General features: G+C 36.9%; 1 protein-coding gene across 1 annotated transcript in view; it reads right to left on the bottom strand.

The window, feature by feature from the left end:
- Positions 1-329: 329 nt before the first annotated feature.
- Positions 330-20861, bottom strand: part of MED23 (mediator complex subunit 23) — a 31920-nt gene continuing 11388 nt past the window's right edge. The window contains exons 9-17 of the mRNA XM_089649940.1: positions 20539-20657; positions 20193-20380; positions 19506-19686; positions 17812-17957; positions 15874-16097; positions 13237-13476; positions 11619-12063; positions 9766-9972; positions 330-6391 (exon numbers count right to left, since the gene is read on the bottom strand). Of these exons, the coding sequence (XP_089506066.1) occupies positions 6253-6391; positions 9766-9972; positions 11619-12063; positions 13237-13476; positions 15874-16097; positions 17812-17957; positions 19506-19686; positions 20193-20380; positions 20539-20657 (1889 nt within the window). The 3' untranslated portion in view covers positions 330-6252. The remainder of the gene's footprint in view (positions 6392-9765; positions 9973-11618; positions 12064-13236; positions 13477-15873; positions 16098-17811; positions 17958-19505; positions 19687-20192; positions 20381-20538; positions 20658-20861) is intronic.

Genomic DNA, 20861 nt, shown 5'->3' on the forward strand with positions numbered 1-20861 from the left:
ATATTTGGTACTTCTTCCATAATAACATTAATAATATGATATAGTTACAATTTTGATGACACCTAAATTCTAAGCTAATTTCAGTTCTAGGGTTCATGGAATCGGAGTTACAGACACAACCGAAATTTGTATTTTTATAATAATAAATTAATTACTGTTTGAAAACAGGAAAAAGGGTATGTACAAAGGTACATACATATGTAATAATATAATTTATTGTATTTTTTTTAATTTCTGTAAAGATACAAATAATACTAATATAAATAACTAGAGTAGACTCGTGAGATATTAAAGTATATTTTAATGCCAATTTTGAAAACACAGTGAAAATAATTTTCCCTTAAAATATTATATTTTAAATAGAGGTAGGTAATTCATCGCTTGTCTGAATTTGTTAAAACAAACAGTTCCAATTCTGAAAATAACACTTACATTCAAAACACACAACCGAAATTAGTATTTTTAATTACTAATTTGTATCTTTACAGCAATATGTATTTTGAATCCATCAAGAACATCCCGTGATGATGATTTTTGTATTTGAAACATGGATGCTTAATTGTAACCGTTTCCATGCAAGCTTCCATGTTATGTATTTGTTTTTCTATGAAAGCAGATGGTTTTCATGTTTCCATGAGAGAAAATAACTCTGTCATCACAGCATATTTTTATGTTTCTTGAAGGAAGACTTTTAGGAAGGAAGGTAGTCATACTTTACACCTATAGACCACAAATAAAGATTTTTTTTCTTGGAAATATTGACGTTAAAAGATTTAAATAAAAAAAATTAAAAAAACTAATATCCTTCAGCATTCTTTTTATAAAACCGTAGTTTAAATCCAAGAGGTCACTAGTTGTTAATAAACATACCCCATTTTCTCCAGTACCTACTCCACATTCAATATTATCAAGTTTAATAGTTAAATTGGATGGTGTACCAGGTATGTCTAGGGATATAATATGTATTATTTGTAAATCATAAATTTTGAGACATCATACATTATTATCCTAATAAATTTATTCACATGGTCATAATGTTTTTAAATTTATCATTTTTATTTTGATTCTTTCTTCCTACTATATTACAATGTTTGGCTTTGCAGATTAATTTCATTTAGAAGTACAGGGTGTCCAGTGGCAGATTTAAAAGTTTGAACAAAGATAGTTTCTGAACACAACACGTGAGAGGGGCGAGAAGGGCGTATATTTCAAGTGGTTTTCTCTGTCTGTAGCACTCCGTCGATTTAATAATCATTATGGCATCGATCAACCTCATTCAAAGGTTCAAAGCTACAGGATCAACATTAAATAGCCCAGACAAGGAACTATGACGAAAATGTTGAATTGTTCATGGTTTCTGAGACTGAAAATTCCGGTTTATCACTTTGTACATGTTCATCAATACAAAATCAACTTTACAGGTTGCGCAAAAAAAAACTCTAGTTCCATCCGTATAAAATTCAAATTGTTTAGGATTTACACGATTCTGACTTTGCTATACTGCTACTCGGATGGGTAACATATTCTTTAGTGACGAAGCCCAGATTCACATCAGAGGATATGTGAATAAGAAAAATTTCTGTTACGTTAAGACAAATGCATCAAGAGCCTTTCCACAAACCTAAAGTTACAGTCTGGTGTGCAATGTAACTAATAATCTGCCATCATATGGCCTAATTTCTTTGAAAACCAACGTGGCCAAACTGTAACTGTGAATTCAGAGAGATATGCTGAGATGATAAATGACTATTTTAGACTAGAACTACAAAATACTCCATACTTCAACCAAAAGACGTGGTTCCAGCAGGACAGGGCCACAGCTCATACTGCTAATGCGTCTATGAATGCAGTGGGGCAGTTATTTCCAGAAAAAACATATCTCAAAACGGCACCATATCTCGGCCACCTGACTTTTTCTTATGGGGATTCTTAGAATCCATCATTTAGAAAACAAACCCGAGCTATGTGACACAACTTAAAGAAATTATTTGAGCTGAAGTTAGCAGAATTCCCCAGTCGCTCTGTAAATGCGCTTTTGAAAACATGCGTACTAGACTCGAAGAGTGTCAGGCTCGATGGTCGCCATTTGGAGAATGTGGTTTTACAAAAATGAAATCGGCATTTGTTGTTTTTAAATTACAAAAATATACTTAGAAGTGTAGTTTTTTTTTTGTACTTTTGTTGAAATCTGCCACTGGACACCCAAAATATTACTAGTTTGTCTTAAAAAGTAAGTTATTTTAAATGCCAAACACTAAATAATATATCCAGAATATATTTCTTGAATTTATTATGCTTTTTCCAATTATGTAATTAAAAAATAGACTGTAATAGTATGCAAAAAAAGCGTTAAATAAATTTACAAAAATATGCCTTTTCTAAATGTATTCTTGACAATTTAAATGGCAATAAAACAAAATTATTACATCAAAATGAATAAGTATTTCAAGTATATAAAATAGGAAAAAGTCTAATTAGTTATTGTAACGTGTGGGTTATTATTCAATCGACACACGACGGCACATCCCTACTGAAGCAATCTCAACACTAGCCGGAGTTTTCGGAAGGCGTCAGAACGTCCAAAGTTACATATAACCTCGTCATAAGAACACCGATTCTTTCAGGAAAGATCTTTATAAAGCGAGAGGAGCAAGTGGCGCAGCCCTCCGCTGCGAGCACCCCGCAAGGGCAGCTCCTTGGGCGAGCTAGCTCAAAAGATGGATGGTTTATGAATCAAAAGGACGCGACTCTTGGAAGACTTGAAACAAAATACGATCCTCTTATGAATCTTAATACTAATCCTTTTTTTGGGATCGCTTCTCTTTGAGCAACGAGGACTTTGCTATAACGCACTACCGTCATTCGGATGACGCAGCGAGTTGCGGATGATTTCGGAACTGACCCTTGACACACACACAGAAGGAAGCCAAGGATTGAGACAACGAGCTTCAAGACTATAATCGCTGCACTTCCGTCATGATTTGATTATGTTAACAAAAAATTCTTTCAAATTAATTTCCACTCTCTTTCTCACTTGTCGTAGTTACAAGTTTATAAGCTATACTCGTGTATTCTAAGTTGATTAAATTCCCAAGTAGTGTGTTGTTTGAGAACAAGTGAGTACTTTTTCTTATTTATGACTTAATTGTCCCACAATCCTTTGAAAGAGATTATCATGCTCTACACCTATTACACTAAAAAACGTGTGACATTCTTGACACCCAGTGTGTTATAATATGTTATCTTTGACACCCAACGTGACATTTGTCACATTATATGTTACATTTTAGCGCCCAACGTAGTATGTAACACCATTAAATGTTTCAGAATAGATAAAGTAGAAATTTGTAAAAAAAACTTCTAAATATAAATATCTCAAAAGAGAAAACAAATTATTATTATAAAGAAAATATTTATTGCATGTTATTGAACACGTTAAATATATTTTATTTTATTCAATGACGTTATTAAAAATTATAACATTTAATAAGTTAGTATTAAAAGTCAATCAAAATACAGTCGAACATGGTTATAACGATCACGGCAATAGTGAATTCACGGCTATAATGAGCAATTACAAAACCATATTTTAGTTCAGGCTTATCTTCATATAATTGTTGACTGTTATAACAAGGTCGATTCCCTGATATACCGAGCAAATAATTTTGTCAACACAATTTCTGAATACGTGAATGGGTCGCTGGGTCTGAAAAGTGGTTTGAAATTATTCTAGAAGTAAGTGGAGGGAATTTCCTAACCCGTTAGGGACGGATAAATATTTTTTATGGCACCACCTGTGTAAGATTGTCAGCAATGTGAACCATTTGCTATCCATCGGGCACAATGTAAAATTGTCATAAAATCCGCAAAATTTGAGTTTTACAAATTTGTTCCCTTTTTACATCTTCTTTTGTATAACAACTCATCGTCAATTTTGTTTTAAAAACCAATAAATATGTTTATGAAGGTACCTAGTTACGAGCCCCTACATCCCTGCATGGAGTAAATTTATGCCAGTGATGCACAACTTTTTCAGCAGAGGTGCCGCTTTGCCTATTTTTCAATCAGGTACAAGAGGAATTTTTTTTTGTTTTCATCGAGGGGGAGGGGGTTGAAAGCAAAATTCAAGGTTCCTGTTGAATTTTGTGGTTCCGGTTCAACCGGTTCTTCGAATTTGGTTCCATTTAGAAATTGCAGCATAAATTAACCAAAACTCTATAAACAAAGTTCTCAGCCAGGGTTTTCAAGAATTACCCCAAACATTTAGATTTTTCTCTATAGCAAGCAGAGGCGGATTTGCAGTCTTGGCCGCCCTAGGCCCTAAGGCCCCAGACCATGTAGCCGCCCCTTTCTCAGTACCCATCATATTGACCAGGAGTATCCAAACTTTTCAGTAAGTTCCTAGGGTCACAACCGTTTTAATTTTCCTGCCATTATCATTCATGGTTCATGGGGTAAGATTTGTCCAGGTCTTGGCGGCGGATACGTCTGCCCACCTGCTGCGTGGCGGGCCGGATCGAGAGAGACTGGGTGAGGGAGGCCTTTTGACCTTTCCAGCCGAACTATCTAGACCCATCGCCTTGCACCGCAGTTGGAGGGATGTATTCATACGTATGTCACTCCTGGACACACTAATCCCCAGATTCCTACCCACCCCTCATACATTTTCCTTTTCAGAACTTCCTATCCTTCCCTTCCTTAAAAAGACCCTCCACACAGCATCACCTAAGATGACATAGGTCGTGAGGGAAAATATTTTCCTCAAAGCCTCCTGTGTGGAATTAATGTAAAAAAATACGCTTGCTAAATTCGCTAGTTCAATTACTGTATAATTGTCGATTGTCGTGCGCTGTGTGCTGTGTGTGAACACGCTCTTGCATATCGCTATTTCGTACGTAGAATATTTAGGTACTTAGGAAGTAATTTCTTGTTATCATCTGTGACTTTTTTGTCACGATTGGCCGCCCCTAATATCTGGCCGCCCTAGGCCCGGGCCTACATAGGCCTAAGGGCAAATCCGCCTCTGATAGCAAGAACGGGGCCGCGGGTTGTGCATCACTGGTTTGTGACAAATAAATTTTTACAGCCGAAAACCAAAACAATCCCGCATTTATGACGAGTGCGATTTTACAAGCGGTAGGTAGTAGGTACAGCAAGCAGAAAACTTGTGATAAAAAGATACACAATTTAGTGATACTTTTCTTGGAAGCCTTGAACCGGGTGATGATAGTTATAAACCGTTGATTGTTTTGAAGAGGAAATTGAGAAGCATGAAAGCATATCTTTAAAAAAATCATTGATAATAAATTTGAGTAATATTAGTGTTTTTTCAAATTTATTTTGTTAATAGTTAATACCTACCCGTATTTTGAAAATATACAGCACATTTGCGAATTGCGAATCCTTATTTGGATATAACGATTAACAGTTATAAGTAGCTAATTTAGTTGGTCCCCCTCGTGCTCGTTATAACCAAGTTTGACTGTAATATATTTCATTTCTTACCATTTAAAAGGAGCGTTCTGTTGAATATAATTAATATATTTATAATTTATGTTTAAGCAACTGACCACATAAAGTGTAAATACTTGAATTATAACAGATAAAAGAATTGCATTAAATTAAAACTAATTCATGTCCATTTGTGCGTATAACACATCAGGTTTGTACAATAGTTGCAAAGTAGATAATGACATTGAATATAATAATGTACAGGGTGTCCGTGGGTAAAGTGCACAAACTTTGGGAGGTAATTTTATGATCAATAAGAAAAATTGCTTTTTTCGAAATTCTGTTTTTTCTCATACAAAAATGTTTTGCCATGCAAGAATATTATTTTTTCCATATAAAGTTATTTATCTTTTTTACTTGTACTATCATGCAGAAACATCTCCCAAAGTTTGTGCATTTTTTCCCAGACATCCTGTATAATGATATGCAAGCTGTACAGTGTAAGTCAATTTCAAGAGAACCATCAACTTGGCAGACAGAAGTGTGATAGTTAACGGATACTACCTTCTAGCAATATATATGAAAATATTTGTAGGCAGATGATGTCTATGTGAGTTAAGCTTGCTATGTTATATCTAATACGTAATAGTATTTAAAAATAAGAAAATAATAAAAATATTATATGTACCTACATGATAATTTGACAAATACATCTAGATCGCAATAAATATTCATTTGGATGAAAGAAAAATTAATATTATTATTGTATTTTTAACACTTAAATTATAATTGTCACAGCCATCAGTTCGGGTTGATCTGCTCAACATTGAGGTGAGCGATGAAACGGAGACGCATCTGCAGCGAAGGTCGGAGTCTCCTGATGATGCCCTCCACTTCACTCTTCATCATGTCACCAACAAACATGTACTTTATATGGTAGCTGAAGAGTATGTTAAGGATCATCAAATTAATCATGAATAATAAGAAAATAATTATTCAAACATAATGCATCATAGAATCATGAAACTCAAAATAACAATGGGTTACTGATGACAATCTGTCTGATTTATTACATCCCAGTAGAGAGAAGTGGCATTTCTGACAAAATAACAATTGGTTACTGATTTGTTACATGCCAGTCGAGAGAAGCGGCATTTCTGATAAAATAACAATGAGTTACTGATGACTAGAGACCGGATTATATGCAACAAAAATAGCCCAAAATATGCAATAAAAATAGCTAAAATATGCACGAAAATCCATAAAAAGGGTCAAAATATGCAACATGAAATAATACAGGAAGTTGTATTTTTACATATTTTTTTTATTTTAGTAAGCTATTAGTTCTCAAGGATAACAATTATATTTTCGAAAATATCAATTATAAAATGTATTTAACAATAAAATTTAGAATTTACCTTTAAAAACGTATATGACTAAGTACTGTTCTAAATGTTCTGTAGACAAATTGTGTCTACGATCGCTAATATATTTTTGTAAGCGGAAAAGGAACGTTCTACGTCTACTGATGTGGCTGGACAGAATTTAAATTTGGGTGCGATTTTTGAACTTATTGTTCCGGGCAAAATTTCACCTGCCCCGTTGATGAAGTTATCAATTTGGCACAAAGGTTCAAACCCTGGGTTATTATTCAGTATGTTTTCAAATTTTTCTTTGAGTTTTCTCGGGAATAGCTTTGGCAACGAGGAATTCATAAGGCGAATTTCCTTCATAACCTGAATAGATGCATTCAACGCCAATCCATGAGTTTCAAGCGTTTTTATACTTGCAGGTATGTAGGCGAAATGAGTGGTAATCATAGCTAGGTTTTTTTTAATACTGGCGTCGTCAAACGATTCTTTGCACTGGAAAACTGCCAAAGCCTCTGCACTATCGAAGTCATTGATAACACCCTTGATGGCTTCAAAATGTTCATGGTAAAACATCGCAGCTTCGATCCATGTACCCCAACGTGTTATTACTGGCTCAGGAGGTAAAGGGATATTTGGTAGTTTTTTTTTGTAGGCCTTTATACGAGCAGGCGCCTTAAGAAACACTTTCTTTGCTGATGAAATCAGGTTATTTACATTCGCAAACGTGGATCTCACTTCTTCGGCGAGTCTGTGAATTCCGTGAGCAAAACACGTCACATGAATCAAATTGGGATAAAATACTTGGAGGGCTTTGCCTGCTTTGATCATATAGGGGGCAGCATCTGAGAGCAACACATACACATTTTCATCCGCAGAAGATTCAGGAAATATTTTTTTTATACCCTCAGTCACAAATCTGGCGATCGTAGAATGATTTGCCTTTTCAAGTTCTCTGCAGGCCACCAAATAGGAAGGTGAAGGTTCAAGTTTTAATGCACTAACAATCAAATTTGCAATGTAACGGCCGCAAGTGTCGGTGGTTTCGTCAGCTGAAATCCATATGATGTTATCCTTGAGTTCATTGCGTATTTCTTCCAGCACATGTAGATAAATTGATGGTATGTAATTTTTACGTAAAGTAGATTCATCCGGTATATTTTGATTTATGCAATATTTTCTGAGAAAATCCTTCAAGGCAGGATTTGTCAGTTTGTATAGAGGGATATTGCTTGCAAGAAATGCTTCACATAGATCCATGCTAGAGTGATTTTGTTGTTTACCTTTGGAGGTTACTTCACTGTTACTGCTACTTGCCACTGTAAAAACTTGTTGTCGTGGGCCCTTCTTCTGCACTCCTGCGATATGAACACTGGTTTTGACATGCTGGTCTCTTTGGAACTTTTTTGTGCTAGAAATGTTTTTCTCGCAAACTCGGCAGTATAAAACTTTTCCGTCGTATGTAAATATTCCAGGATATTCAGCTATCCACGTATGGGCACTTTTTATATCAGGGGGCATGGTTCACTTTCACAATGTACAACTTCGTGCAAACAAACAAAACACTAGACGAAACTCTAAAGAACAGCGCGTGCGACCAGTCAAAAACAAAATTCGCAATTCACTGAATTACCATAAAAATATACCAAATCACCCCTCATACGAATGAATGAATTGTTTTCGGCAATTAGCCGAATTAAGCCGAGTAGGCGCGAGCGCAGGCGAAGATGAGAGAGGTTCCCCCCCCCGCTCCGGCCGCCGGCCGTAGCGATCAGTAAGATCAGTTATCAGTTCTTCGCTCAGCTTCGCTGGCCGCGCGCCTTGCTATCTGACGTCTATAGTGTCGCTATGTGAGGCATCTGAACGATATCAAGCGTAAATATGCAAGATCTCAAATTATTTGCTAAAATATGCAACTACCGCTGAAAAGGGTCTAAATATGCATTTGCATATGCAAATGCATATAATCCGGTCTCTACTGATGACAATCTCTCTGATTTATTACATCCCAGTTGAGAGAAGCGACATTTCTGACAAAATAACAATGGGTTACTGATTTATTACATCCCAGTAGAGAGAAGTGGCATTTCTGACAAAATAACAATAGGTTACTGATTTGTTACATGCCAGTAGAGAGAAGCGGCATTTCTGATAAAATAACAATGGGTTACTGATTTGTTACATGCCAGTAGAGAGAAGCGGCAATAACAATGGGTTACTGATTCGTTACATGCCAGTAGAGAGAAGCGGCATTTCTGATAAAATAACAATGGGTTACTGATTTGTTACATCCCAGTAGAGAGAAGCGGCAATAACACTGGGTTACTGATTTGTTACATGCCAGTAGAGAGAAGCGGCATTTCTGACAAAATAACAATGGGTTACTGATTAGTTACATGCCAGTCGAGAGAAGCGGCATTTATGACAAAATAACAATGGGTTAACTATGACAAACTCTCTGATTTGTTATGTGCCAGTCGAGAGAAGAGGAATTTCTGACAATTTTTTAAAAAAGGTTTTGGTTGGCATTTTTAATGCAAGAAAGATTTTAATTCACCTAAACAGAAAGAAAACTATTTGCTACAGAATAGAAGTTCATAAAAAATGATACTGCTAGAAGGCACCACATAAAGATCTGTTACTGGCGGTTACTATACTACTAACCGGTTAGTAGTAGAGTGGATAAATGCGTAGGGTTCCCACCCAAGTGGGATTCAATCGTTCGGAGTAGGAGGAATTCAAACATTGTCAAGTTATTCATAATCCAGGAATGCATGTCTCTCTTTTGAAAAAAATAAAGATTTAAGACTCTCTTAAAAAAGTCAAAAGCTTCATTTGATTATAACAATAATAATAATCATTGGTTCAGTGTCATAAAATAAACAAAGCAGCAAATTTATAATCATAAAACATGATTGTATGTACATAATTTGTTAAAGGATACAGTAGATCACAAATAGGGTCAATATAGCTCAGGTGTGTCTGAGCCTTGTCTATCTGCTCAAGTAGCTCGTAAAAGATAATGGTTATTTCGATGACGGCTCTTGGCAGGTCTGAGTTGAACCGATGCAGGAATGGTCCAACCAAGTGGCACAGGAAGAGGAATTGCAACTCAGTTTGAATGACTGGCATCAGCTTCTCCTTTATGAATCTGAAATGATCATTAAAATATTTTAGCCACAGACATAGGAATTAATAGACGAGAAGATAATGGCGAGGGGTAAAATCAACTGTTGAAGAACGAAGGGAGTGAAGCTGACTGTGATTCGTCAATAAATCAATCTGACAGTAAATAGGCATCTCGCATTATAATATCACCATTTACTTCTTAAAAGTAAAATCTGCTTTTGAATGAATAGACATTTTTACATGGGAGCGCAAATTACTCGCCACGTTATGAACAAATTTGCGAAGTCCAAATTCGGCAAAAAAATTCGGTTCTATTTTCAGAGTCGAATATTTCGTTTAAGTATTTAGTTAAGACACTTTTATAAATGTTCATAATTTACTTCCCAGCAACCAACCAGCTTTGTGTTTCGCGTCCAGACGTTTCTCGATGTGATAGTAACAACTGATTCATATTATACTAATAATAATAATTGGATAATTTGTAGAGCGCCGTTTTTGTGAAAAATCACCTCAAGGGCGCTGTACAATTTATTTCCTAGGATCTACATTTGTTATTTAGAAATGATACCAAAACATACTTACCTGGCAAGTCACTTCCAACAAACACACTTATATTAAAAAGTTTATGCTTATAAAAGATAGAACTGCACGTAGAGGACACTATATCAAAAAACACTGGTCGTCGCATGATCTTAAGTCTGCTATAGTTTTTATTTTACGATGTGAATATGCTTAAAATAAAGTAAAATAATGCTTATATATGGAATGTAATACGACAATTGGGTTTATTCTCTTTTTCACATCTATTTTTACAAGTTTTCATAGTACAAGTCAACATTTTGCCGTGTTATTTCGTAAAATGAACCGATGATGCCTCGACCATAGTTCGCACAAGAATGATGACGTCACGTTTTCAAATTTCACTTGAGGCCATACGCGAGCACAGCCGGCTCCAATGGAACCGGTATGGGGAGTGGGGATAATACGCTTTTAATCACTTAGGGCAGGTCTACTAATATTCATATGTCTATGATTTTAGCTTTATGCAATAAATAATACAAATGTGTATGACAGGCTTTAGAGTATTGATTCATCGAATTTTTACTAAATAGGCAAGAATAATACTTATTAATGAATAATATGTATACACAAAATAGCATTGAACAAATGCCAAATTTAGTTACCTTGGAGAGAACATGAGTACATAATAACATCAAAATAGAAGCAGAGGTTGAAAAAATTATTTATGTACTAATGTGGGTCGGTTATGAATGCCAATTGGGGCAGAACTGACTGTTAAAGAAGGTGAACCAGGACTTTAGACAAACCAGAACAACGTTTGGACAGCCTGGGATTTAATTGATTGATTGAATTGGATTGCTGACAGCAAAAAGCAATAGAATTGGCCAAAATGAAACGGTAGCATTATTGATGATGGAACTCTACAAGAGGTGTATGGCCATTAGAAGAAACTAAAATTAAAAAATATTGAGAAATTTCTGCAGTATATGCAGACACACATTTACATTTATAAATAAGTGCTAATTGCAGACATACATAATTAGAAGGACAAGGTAAATAAATAATAAGAACCGTAAATAAAAATAATATTCGTGGTATGTGATTATTATATGCCTACTTATAAAATAATATGACCTTAGTACTCACTGTGGAACTTGTCCAATCTGTCCAACACCGGCGTGGTACCACATGGAGTGCGCCAAAGCCAGGGTGAAGCTGAACTTGTTCTCTAAGAGGGCATCTCTCGTCGTCGTCAAGTTAAAGAGTTGGAATGGCGAATTGCTGTATCTCCACTCTATCATCTGCGGGCAAGTTATCACCTCGAAGATCCTGTCGTGCAAGACAGACCAATAAGAGTCAGGTAGAGCCGCCATTACAAGGCCGATAGCGTTGATCCAGGACTGTAGCTGGTTGGATGGGATAACCGTGAAGCCTTTGCTAATTACATCGAGGAGGTTGGCTCCTACTACGGAGGGCACCAGGGGCAGGGACATCAGCTCCACGCAGGTTACATGAAGAGCGTGTGCTGACGGATTCGGGAACTCGTTGAATCGCCAATCAGTGTTTGGGAAATGTGTCTTTCCTGCCATTGCTGAAGATAAATGTAAGGAAGATAATTCATGCAGTGCTTTTACACAGCTCTAGTATTCGTACATATTATAAAATTCATAAAGGAAGTAACTCTAGGCGAAAGTTAGTTCTACAATATTTTGAGCAGTGACGTCCCCATCTGCTTACATACTGCTTACTTATAGTTTTTACACATACAGGGTGCAGCAAAATGAACAGTGCAGTTTTGAAGGGTCGGTACATTCCTTGTGGAGGGAGCAAACCTGGGAGGGGTTTCAATGTGTCAGGAGGGTCGTGCCATTTTCAGTCGTTACCATGGTTTGGTCCGGACAACACCAGGGCTTTGCCGTCCGCAGGTTTCTTTAAAATGACCATTCCTTCGTCGCCACCCAGCGGGCCTTCCAGCTGCACTTAAACCTTGCGCGTCGTGATTTTCGGTACTGGGCTGAAAATAACCCAAGGCAACTTCACGAGAGACCTCTTCACTCCCCAAAAGTGATTGTGTAAGCGATTGAAGCCATTGAGCGAGTTCCAAATTTTTTTTTAGGAGAATGGTTAAACCGTGACTGGCAACGCTCAACGTTATGTTGCCATGTTAGTAAATTTTTTTAAAAACTCAATTAGAAGAACTAAGAACGAAACAGATCTAGGAGATATCTGGTTTCAACAGAACGGTACTATGGCCCATACTGCTCGAGTTTCAATAAGGAAACTGTGACAGATGATTCCTGCATGCCTCGTCTCTTATTGGGTGGGTTGCGGTGGCCCGTGCCCTCAACTGATTTGAGAATTTGCGAATTCTTCCTGTGGGGCTACCTCAAGGAAAACATAAGATTTACCGACTTTGTTGATGGTAGCATTCTCAAATAAAGCACAGATTATTATCGGATTCACCCGTTATTTTGAATAATCTTAAGAGAAGATTCACCAAATAGTAATTGCTGAAAAATGCTCCATAAAACAAGCAGGGTAAAAGGGCTTTTTAATACAAATAGAAAACTAATCTGTCTTCGAAGATATGTATATGTATCAAAACCACATATTTAATGTGGACGTCTCCCAATTTTAAACCTTACATTCCTGGAATATAAGAATTGGCAAAACTGGAGATATTTGAGAGACATTTTTCCAAAACAAGATGCTAAAAATACAAATAGAACTCTGAAACTGTGGTCACAAATTGGTAAAAGGATACTGTCGACAATCCTCCTAACCAGCGCCAGATAATAGTTGAGATCTGGCACCCAGGTGGGGTTTGTGTTGTCCGGCTCAGCCAAGTAGTTCTGAAAGGGCTCAGAGGCAGCCCAGTTGGCCGGCCGCACGTCTCGCAAGGAGCCCAACACCGCCCCCACCAGCTTGCGCTTCAAGGCTGGCCTGTCTCGCAGCTTGCGCTCATAGTAGTGCAGTGTGTTGTACAGGTAGGTCACAGGCCGGTCTGGAATGAGTTTAGAACGTTAAAAGACAAAATAATAAGATTTATATAACAAGTTCAGATGCGTTAGCATTCGAGGCAGTTGGCGAACTAAAAAATAAATTATTTTTCAATAGGTAAATAAAATTAGAGTACTCTCTCAGTAGTCCCCCACTCCGCTGCGTGCCTAGACTCGAGCATCAAGCTTTGTACACTGACAGGTTGGATTATCTTATTCTTACACACTAAGTTACTACACTACCACTTGCTCTCGCTGACCATTTTACCAGTCACTAGGGTTAATGTTAGTGTTGTTATAGGACATTCAGGTTAGTAATTTGAATTATCATAATTTTTCGTATGTTTGTTCTATGATCTGGTGCTTTTGCTAATTGAACACTTGCCCAGTTTTTGGGGAGGCGGAATAGTGAGAGAGTAATGTATATGAAATATATGCAGGTACATTTTTTATATATAATATACTGTGCATTTATGTTCTACTATGGCTTGATACTTGTTGAGTCGGTCTTTGGTTCATTCTCACATGTCGTGTTTTGCAATTGCTCCATGTATTTTTTCTAACTGTGGCTCCTTTGAAAGTGTGTCAAAATATGTGTTTTGGTGCAAGTTTTACAATTTGATTGCGACATTTTATTTTGCATTGTGTCAATAGTGGTAAATGCGGCATTAAAGTTTGCAAGTGAATTCGAGAGTTAGACAAAGGATGTCATTCCAACAAGACATCTGCAAGATAAGACTCACAGATATTTCACTGTTACTACAGCTTGACTGTTTATTTTAACATATTTATGGTAAGGACAGTGGTGTTAAAGGTTTTTTAAACTTCAATAGTAATAGAAAATAATAGAGTTATGTCGATCACACGCATCGCTCCGCGTAATTGCGTATTTGTTTACAAATGAATTGACAAAGTTTGTAATGAATTTGAGTGAACACAAAGGATTCTACAAAGGAATCACATCACATCACAATATGAGATCCCATTTATTCGTCTTTGCATATATTTTGATTAATTATGAATATTGTTTATGTTTAGTTTCTTGGTTGGTTTTTTGTTTTATTTTATTAAAGTTTTTCACGGATATGCAATCTTAGGAAGAAGCAAGAAGAAGAAGCCGGCTAGAAGAAATAGGAATAGGCTTGAAGGGTTGAAAGAAGTAAGAAGATACAGGAAGAGACAAGAAGGGCCAAGAGCCAAGAATCTACTGGAAGAGACAAGAAGGGACAGTAAGACCTAAGAATATGCAAGATGAGACCAGAGGAGCCAAAAAGGAGCGAGAAGATACAAGGGGCAAGAATAGCCAAGAAGAGACTAAAAGAGACAAAAAGGAGCGATAGTAGGCAGTAGTAAGACGTAAAAATATGCAAGAAGAGACAAGACGAGCCAAGAAGGGGCGAGAACATGAAAAAAATATATAAGAAAAACCCAAGGCGAGCCAAGAAAAGACAAGAATGGCCAACAGAAATAAGAAGAAACAAGAAGAGACAAGATGAACCAGGAAGATCCAAAAAAGGCAAGGAAATTTAAGAAGAAGGAAGACAGAAAGAAGAAAAAATAACATTCAATCAATTCCTTTATATTGCCCATCCCAAATTCCAATATTGGCTTACTAGGTTGCCTGTATAGAGATCGATTAAACTCCAACTTCCTTCCAATTCTCAGAACATGTGTTCCAAGTCCCAACAAATCAGTGCCCCTGGTGTACCGGTCGCACCGAGACAGGAGTGATCCTTGCTGGAGTGGTACAATGATATCGTACTACGGCTTGATACTTGTTTGCACTTGTCTAGTGTGATGCACAGAGGTGTAAGTAGTCAATGTGAATGGTTCTGCCGCTGAGAGCTCCGTGGTAACTTCTCTTTCTTTTACATACATCATTTATGAGAAAGAGGCAGTGTCATTGGTGTAGTTATAGGTATCGCACCCAAAATTATTAAGTCAAACACAGTGCTCACACAATTACATTTTTTGCAAACAGAACATTTGAAATTTGTTATTCGATTTAAGAAAACTTAATTATTTAATATTATAAAAAGAACACACTGTAAAAAATTTCTAATAAAAATTCATTAAACAGAACATCCTCCTGGTTAATGGTCCTACACCAGGGCGATACTTAAAGTATCTTCCACTCTGGAATGTGCCGCAAGTATCTGATAGTATTATTATCTAAATGCCTGCTCAGTTTAGGATTGCTGCAAAAGGAAGTGGCGCCCTCTGTTATTTTCAAAATCAAGCCTAAGTTTGTGTTGGTCACACCAATTCTCATTGATCTATACGACAGAATTATAATTAGTATGCCTTTAGTTATTTAAATGGTTTAAATTAAGGTTTACATACATTTTTAGATATTGTATGGTACATTATTTTATAGATTATATATTATATTATAAATATACCATGGAATTTGTAGAGACAGCCCAGGTGATCGAGCAGCAGATCCAGTCGGGTGCTGACTGCGGGTATTTCCAGGTAGCGATGGACAACAATGTCCAGCACTGGAATAAATCGAAGACACACGTTGCTGAGATAGACAGGCAGGGTTCCTCCATAGGGACCCGATGCCTCTTCGGGCGCAAACTTCTCGGGGTATTTTCGATGGAAAGCGAGGTGTTTCTCATGCCTAGTAATTAAAAAAAATGAATTAATGACAAAATTGCGAAACCAATGTGTTCAACACTTTATCTTGTACACAGTAATCTGAAAGTATGTTGCCGGTTGTATGCTGTTGATGCGGTGCTGATTGCTATAAGGATGGAAGATCTACAGTCTCTCGTGTCTAGGATGAACGAAGTATGTATGAAGAATGAGTTAATGATGAATGTAAGTAAGTCTAAAGACATGGTGTTTGAAAGAGAGAGTACGAAAACAGTGTGCAATATAGTTGTGGATGAGGAATACTTGGAGCAGATGGATGAGTTTGTGTATTTAGGAAGTATGTTTACAAGAGATGGGAAGGCTGACAGAGGTATTGAAAGAAGGGTAAATGCAGGTAACTCCATAAATGGAGGACTAAACGCAGTTGGCGCTAACAAACACTTGTCCAAAGAAGCGAAGCTAGCAGTCCACAACGGAGTGCTGGTACCTACCCTGATGTATGGAAGTGAGGCATGGAACTGGCAGAGAAAGGATGAAAGTAGACTGAATGCTATAGAAATGAGATCTCTGAGGCGCATGTGTGGTAAAACGTGTGCGAAATGTGGAGATCCGCAAAGAGTGCAAGGCTGAAGGAATCGTAATGAGTAAAATCAAGAAAGGGACACTTAGATGGTTTGGACATGTAGAGCGAATGAGTGAAGAAAGGAGTGTAAGGGGAATATATGATGCAAATGTGAATGGTACAGAAGTCGGGGACGCCAGAAGAAGACACGGTACGACCAAGTGAATCAGATACTTGAATCGGGCCATGTCAAGAGTCAGAATAATAGAAGAGTATTTATGAGACGAAGTATGAATGTGAATGAGGCAAGGAGTGTGTGCCAAGACCGAGTTGTTTGGCGGTCCGTCCTCTCTGCTTACCTCTGTGTTTGTTTTGTGTGTTTGTTTGCGGGGAAACGGCGTGATGGTTAGTTAGTTAGCTAATAATCGCATCATCCATTAGCCTCACTTTCTCGTTTGTAAGATTTTACTAGTTTTTCTTATTTTTATTAAAGCGGAGACAGTATACCGATAGTTCCCATGAGCACTCAGGCCATGGACCCATTGTACTATCTCCCATTTCACTTCATTTTTTCGACTTGGTTTCCAGATCCTCTGAGGGTCCCTGTTTTCACTGATCCCCTGGAGGATCCCGAGTAAGGGTTTTCCCATCGGAAGTCCCCCTTTGTTTGAGTTCCCTGAAGGCCCCACGAGGGAAGAGTCAGCTGAGGTGATCTCAGCCCTCCTCACTTCCCCTTGGTTCCACAAAGGCCCCAAGAGGGAGGAGTCCACCGAGTAGGCCTCAGCTCTCCTCTCCACTCTCCCTAGGTTCCCTAAAGGTCACTAGTTTTATTTTGTTTGAATGGTCCTTTTTTGGTCACACAAGTATCTAGGGAAATAGAAGGTCCACCCCAACAGAGCCCTGAGTGCTGAGATGTAACCCTTTATTTCGGAGGCACCATTCATGACATTGTTTCGCAGTGTCATTAGGCCTGAGCAGGTAGCTTACACCATGACTTGATTGCAGGTTGTCTTTCCACTCCCTCAGCGATGGGTTCGCCACACTTCCTACACTTACTACTGGTAGATACTACATATACACATAATGGTGATAGATACTATATACACACACATAAAGCATTGAATATTGTATCGCATGGAAAGTAAAAATACTAAGTATGATAATAATATTGCATTACCAATCCCTCTGCTTCCAATGTTCAGGCGAGTTCTCTTTGACAAACTCCAGAGCTCGATTTCGTACTTCAGATCCTTTTAGGAGTAACAATTGTATGATGTAGAAGCAAACCTGTGACTCATTCCCATCAGGATTTGCTCGCAGTGCCTAAGAAAAAATGAAGTAGTTAATAAATAAATAGCCATCCCACTTAAACAAAATCATGTGCCTCATCAAACAAGATGTTATCAAACCACATCAACCAAATCTTCAATAAACTATGTTTTGCAATACATGAATAAATAACCAATTGTCAAGAATAAATAACCCACCGAATTGTGTTTGTGAGACCACCCTATGCCAGAAAGAGACAAAAGTTATATTATATGCACTAGAAAGAAAGGCAAGAATGTCACCTAGTTACACAATAGTTGCTCACTTAGCACTTGACTAGTATAATGAGAGTAACTGCTTTCTATCATGCTTTAGAAAAAAAAAATTCAGTGTGTGGCAAGCCTACGCACGACGGAAGTGAAACTTTTAGTATTTTTCTCTCTCTCTTTTCATTTCATATTATTATTATTCAGAATGCTGTACATTATAGTTTTAAAAAGCATAAATTTATTTATAGGCGTATTGTTAACAAATGAACGTTTAACTAGATTCCTAATATTGACATATTTATAAGTAGCATGTGATAAAAAAAAATTAAAAGTTATAAAAATAGGGGATTCCAACCCGGGTCCTGCATAACGAGTGTCGAACGCTCTGCCTCTAGACCACGAGGAGAGGTATCTAGCGCGACGAGAACCGCGTATAACGTGTACTCCTCAATTGACTTTTAACGTGTAAATTTTCGTTTTCAAACACGGCAAATGAATAATATCACATAACGTCTCGTTAACGCTTTATATAGGGTCGAATAGAAGATATATCGGCAGTGTGAAGTCATATCTGTCGTTTTTAAAAATATTTCCGTATATTTGTCCGTATATTAATTAATAATGGGTGTGTTTTTTACTAAAAAAACTTGTCACGCACGTCTGCGAGAATAATTAGTCGCGTTATCAGCCTTGATTAGTAATTTTAATGATTCAAAATAAAAATAATTAATCAAAATACCGAGCGACTCCACCGGCTCGATTTGTAAGCTATATTTTGACAAAAATATCATATAGGTACCGACCGTTAATTCTAGCCAATTACTCGAGTGAACACCTGCCGGTCTAGAGTCTCACTAAATGGATTTAGACATTTCGGGAGACTATCGGTTAAAATTAACAAATTTATGTAATTTTTTTTTAAAATATTAAAAAAAATGTAGATGCCTGAAAAAGTCGCAGCACGAGAGCATTTTATCACTTTTCCTCGTATTAAAAATTTTTCTCGTATTACGACGACACTCGGGAGCTCTGCCTCTAGACCGCGAAGCTGAGTTTGGAGAGTGACCTAAACTAGGTATATAATATTAGCTAGGCTCCTATAGCGAAATGATCCCCGTTTTTCGTGACGGTCATGAGTCGGTTTTACTCCGGTCCTCGAAAATGCATAACACGCGTAAAGAAGTTTCACTTCAAAATATATATATATATATATTTTTTTTTTTTAAATTATGTCATCTAGCAAAAGTATTGCCTACAATCAACAGTGATGTCATGACTAAAAAATTGTACTGTACATACGAAGTTAGTATAGAGTAACAAAAAAAGAGCTTACCAGACATAGAACGATTCTGTCGATAGTGACAATGTTGTACTTCCATATGATGTCGTTGATGGCATCCACACACTTGTGAATGTGCGGACTGCCCGCCGGGTTGGTGACTTCGAACACGAGGTAGTCACAGAACTTACGCAGGTGAGCAGACAATGCCCGGGCACCGATGCTCTCCAATATTCTGAAGAACAAAATCAATATTAACTCTGAAATTTGTCTTAATTGACATGATAGAGTTACAATTAAAGAACACTTAAAAGAGACTGGAATATGTTTTGTTTGATTAAACAGCATCACTCATTATCAACAAATTTTACCTTGTAAACTATCAAGAATAGCACCAGGCTTATGTCTACCACAATTTATATAACTAAAGAATTTGGAAGCATCATGCATTAGCTACATGTTTCCACAACATTTATTTAATTTTTAAAATAATAACTGTGGTGATCGATCACCAAGTAAACTGCTAAACATGTTCTTGTAGGTAGAATTTATACCTACTGTTATTATTTACGCTGTGTCACAAGATTATATCACGAAGGTAATGATTAAAAAGATGTAATACAAAGCAGAAACATCCATTTATACGTAGGCATAGTCGTGCTATCTCATTCATAAACGAATGTCTCTGTCATACCTTTAGACACATATTCATCACAATAATTAAATATTGTAAAACTTTACTTGTAAGCTATTGGAGATATCCTATCTGTTTCGAATACCATCTTCCACAACAAGCAGAGGAATAGTGGCGTTCCCGGGACGGAGAAATGTGCAATAATGTCATTTTCATTGGTCATGGAGGTCCATTTGCGGTACTCTTCATCAACAGACTTCTTCAATAACTGCTTGTTCTCTTTGGGCACTGGATTCTGAAATAAAAATTGTACATATTTATGTTGTGAAACAGTAAGTACACATTTATGGAAACAATTAAAAATATGGGGCAGAAATTACATTGGTACTTAAATCATTTTTAATTTTCTTTAAAACTGAAGTTTACTGTACTAAAATATAGATCAATATTTACCTGTGTGAAAAATTCAATAAGTACAGGTGGGAAACACTGTAAAGTGTGCTGGGACCAAAGGTGTGGGGTACTCTGCATTATGGCGCTAAGTAGTTCTTTGCACCAGGATCCATCACCACCTGCAACGGTAAGATATTGAAAAAATGTTGAATAAAACCCATCAAATGTCAGTGTGGATAAGTAAAAGATGATTGCTTTCAAATCGTTTTAAAGCAAATGTTGTATTGGTATTAGTACGATTGTATTATTTTGTACATTTTTAGGTCAGAAGAAAGAAGTTATGTACTATGTTTATTGACTTTTGTGGCAGTGTGTTCTGTTAT

This window comes from Hesperophylax consimilis, chromosome 31, assembly GCF_061612785.1.
Source record: "Hesperophylax consimilis isolate HC1 chromosome 31, BYU_Hcon_1.0, whole genome shotgun sequence".
Taxonomy (NCBI): Eukaryota; Metazoa; Arthropoda; class Insecta; order Trichoptera; family Limnephilidae; genus Hesperophylax; species Hesperophylax consimilis.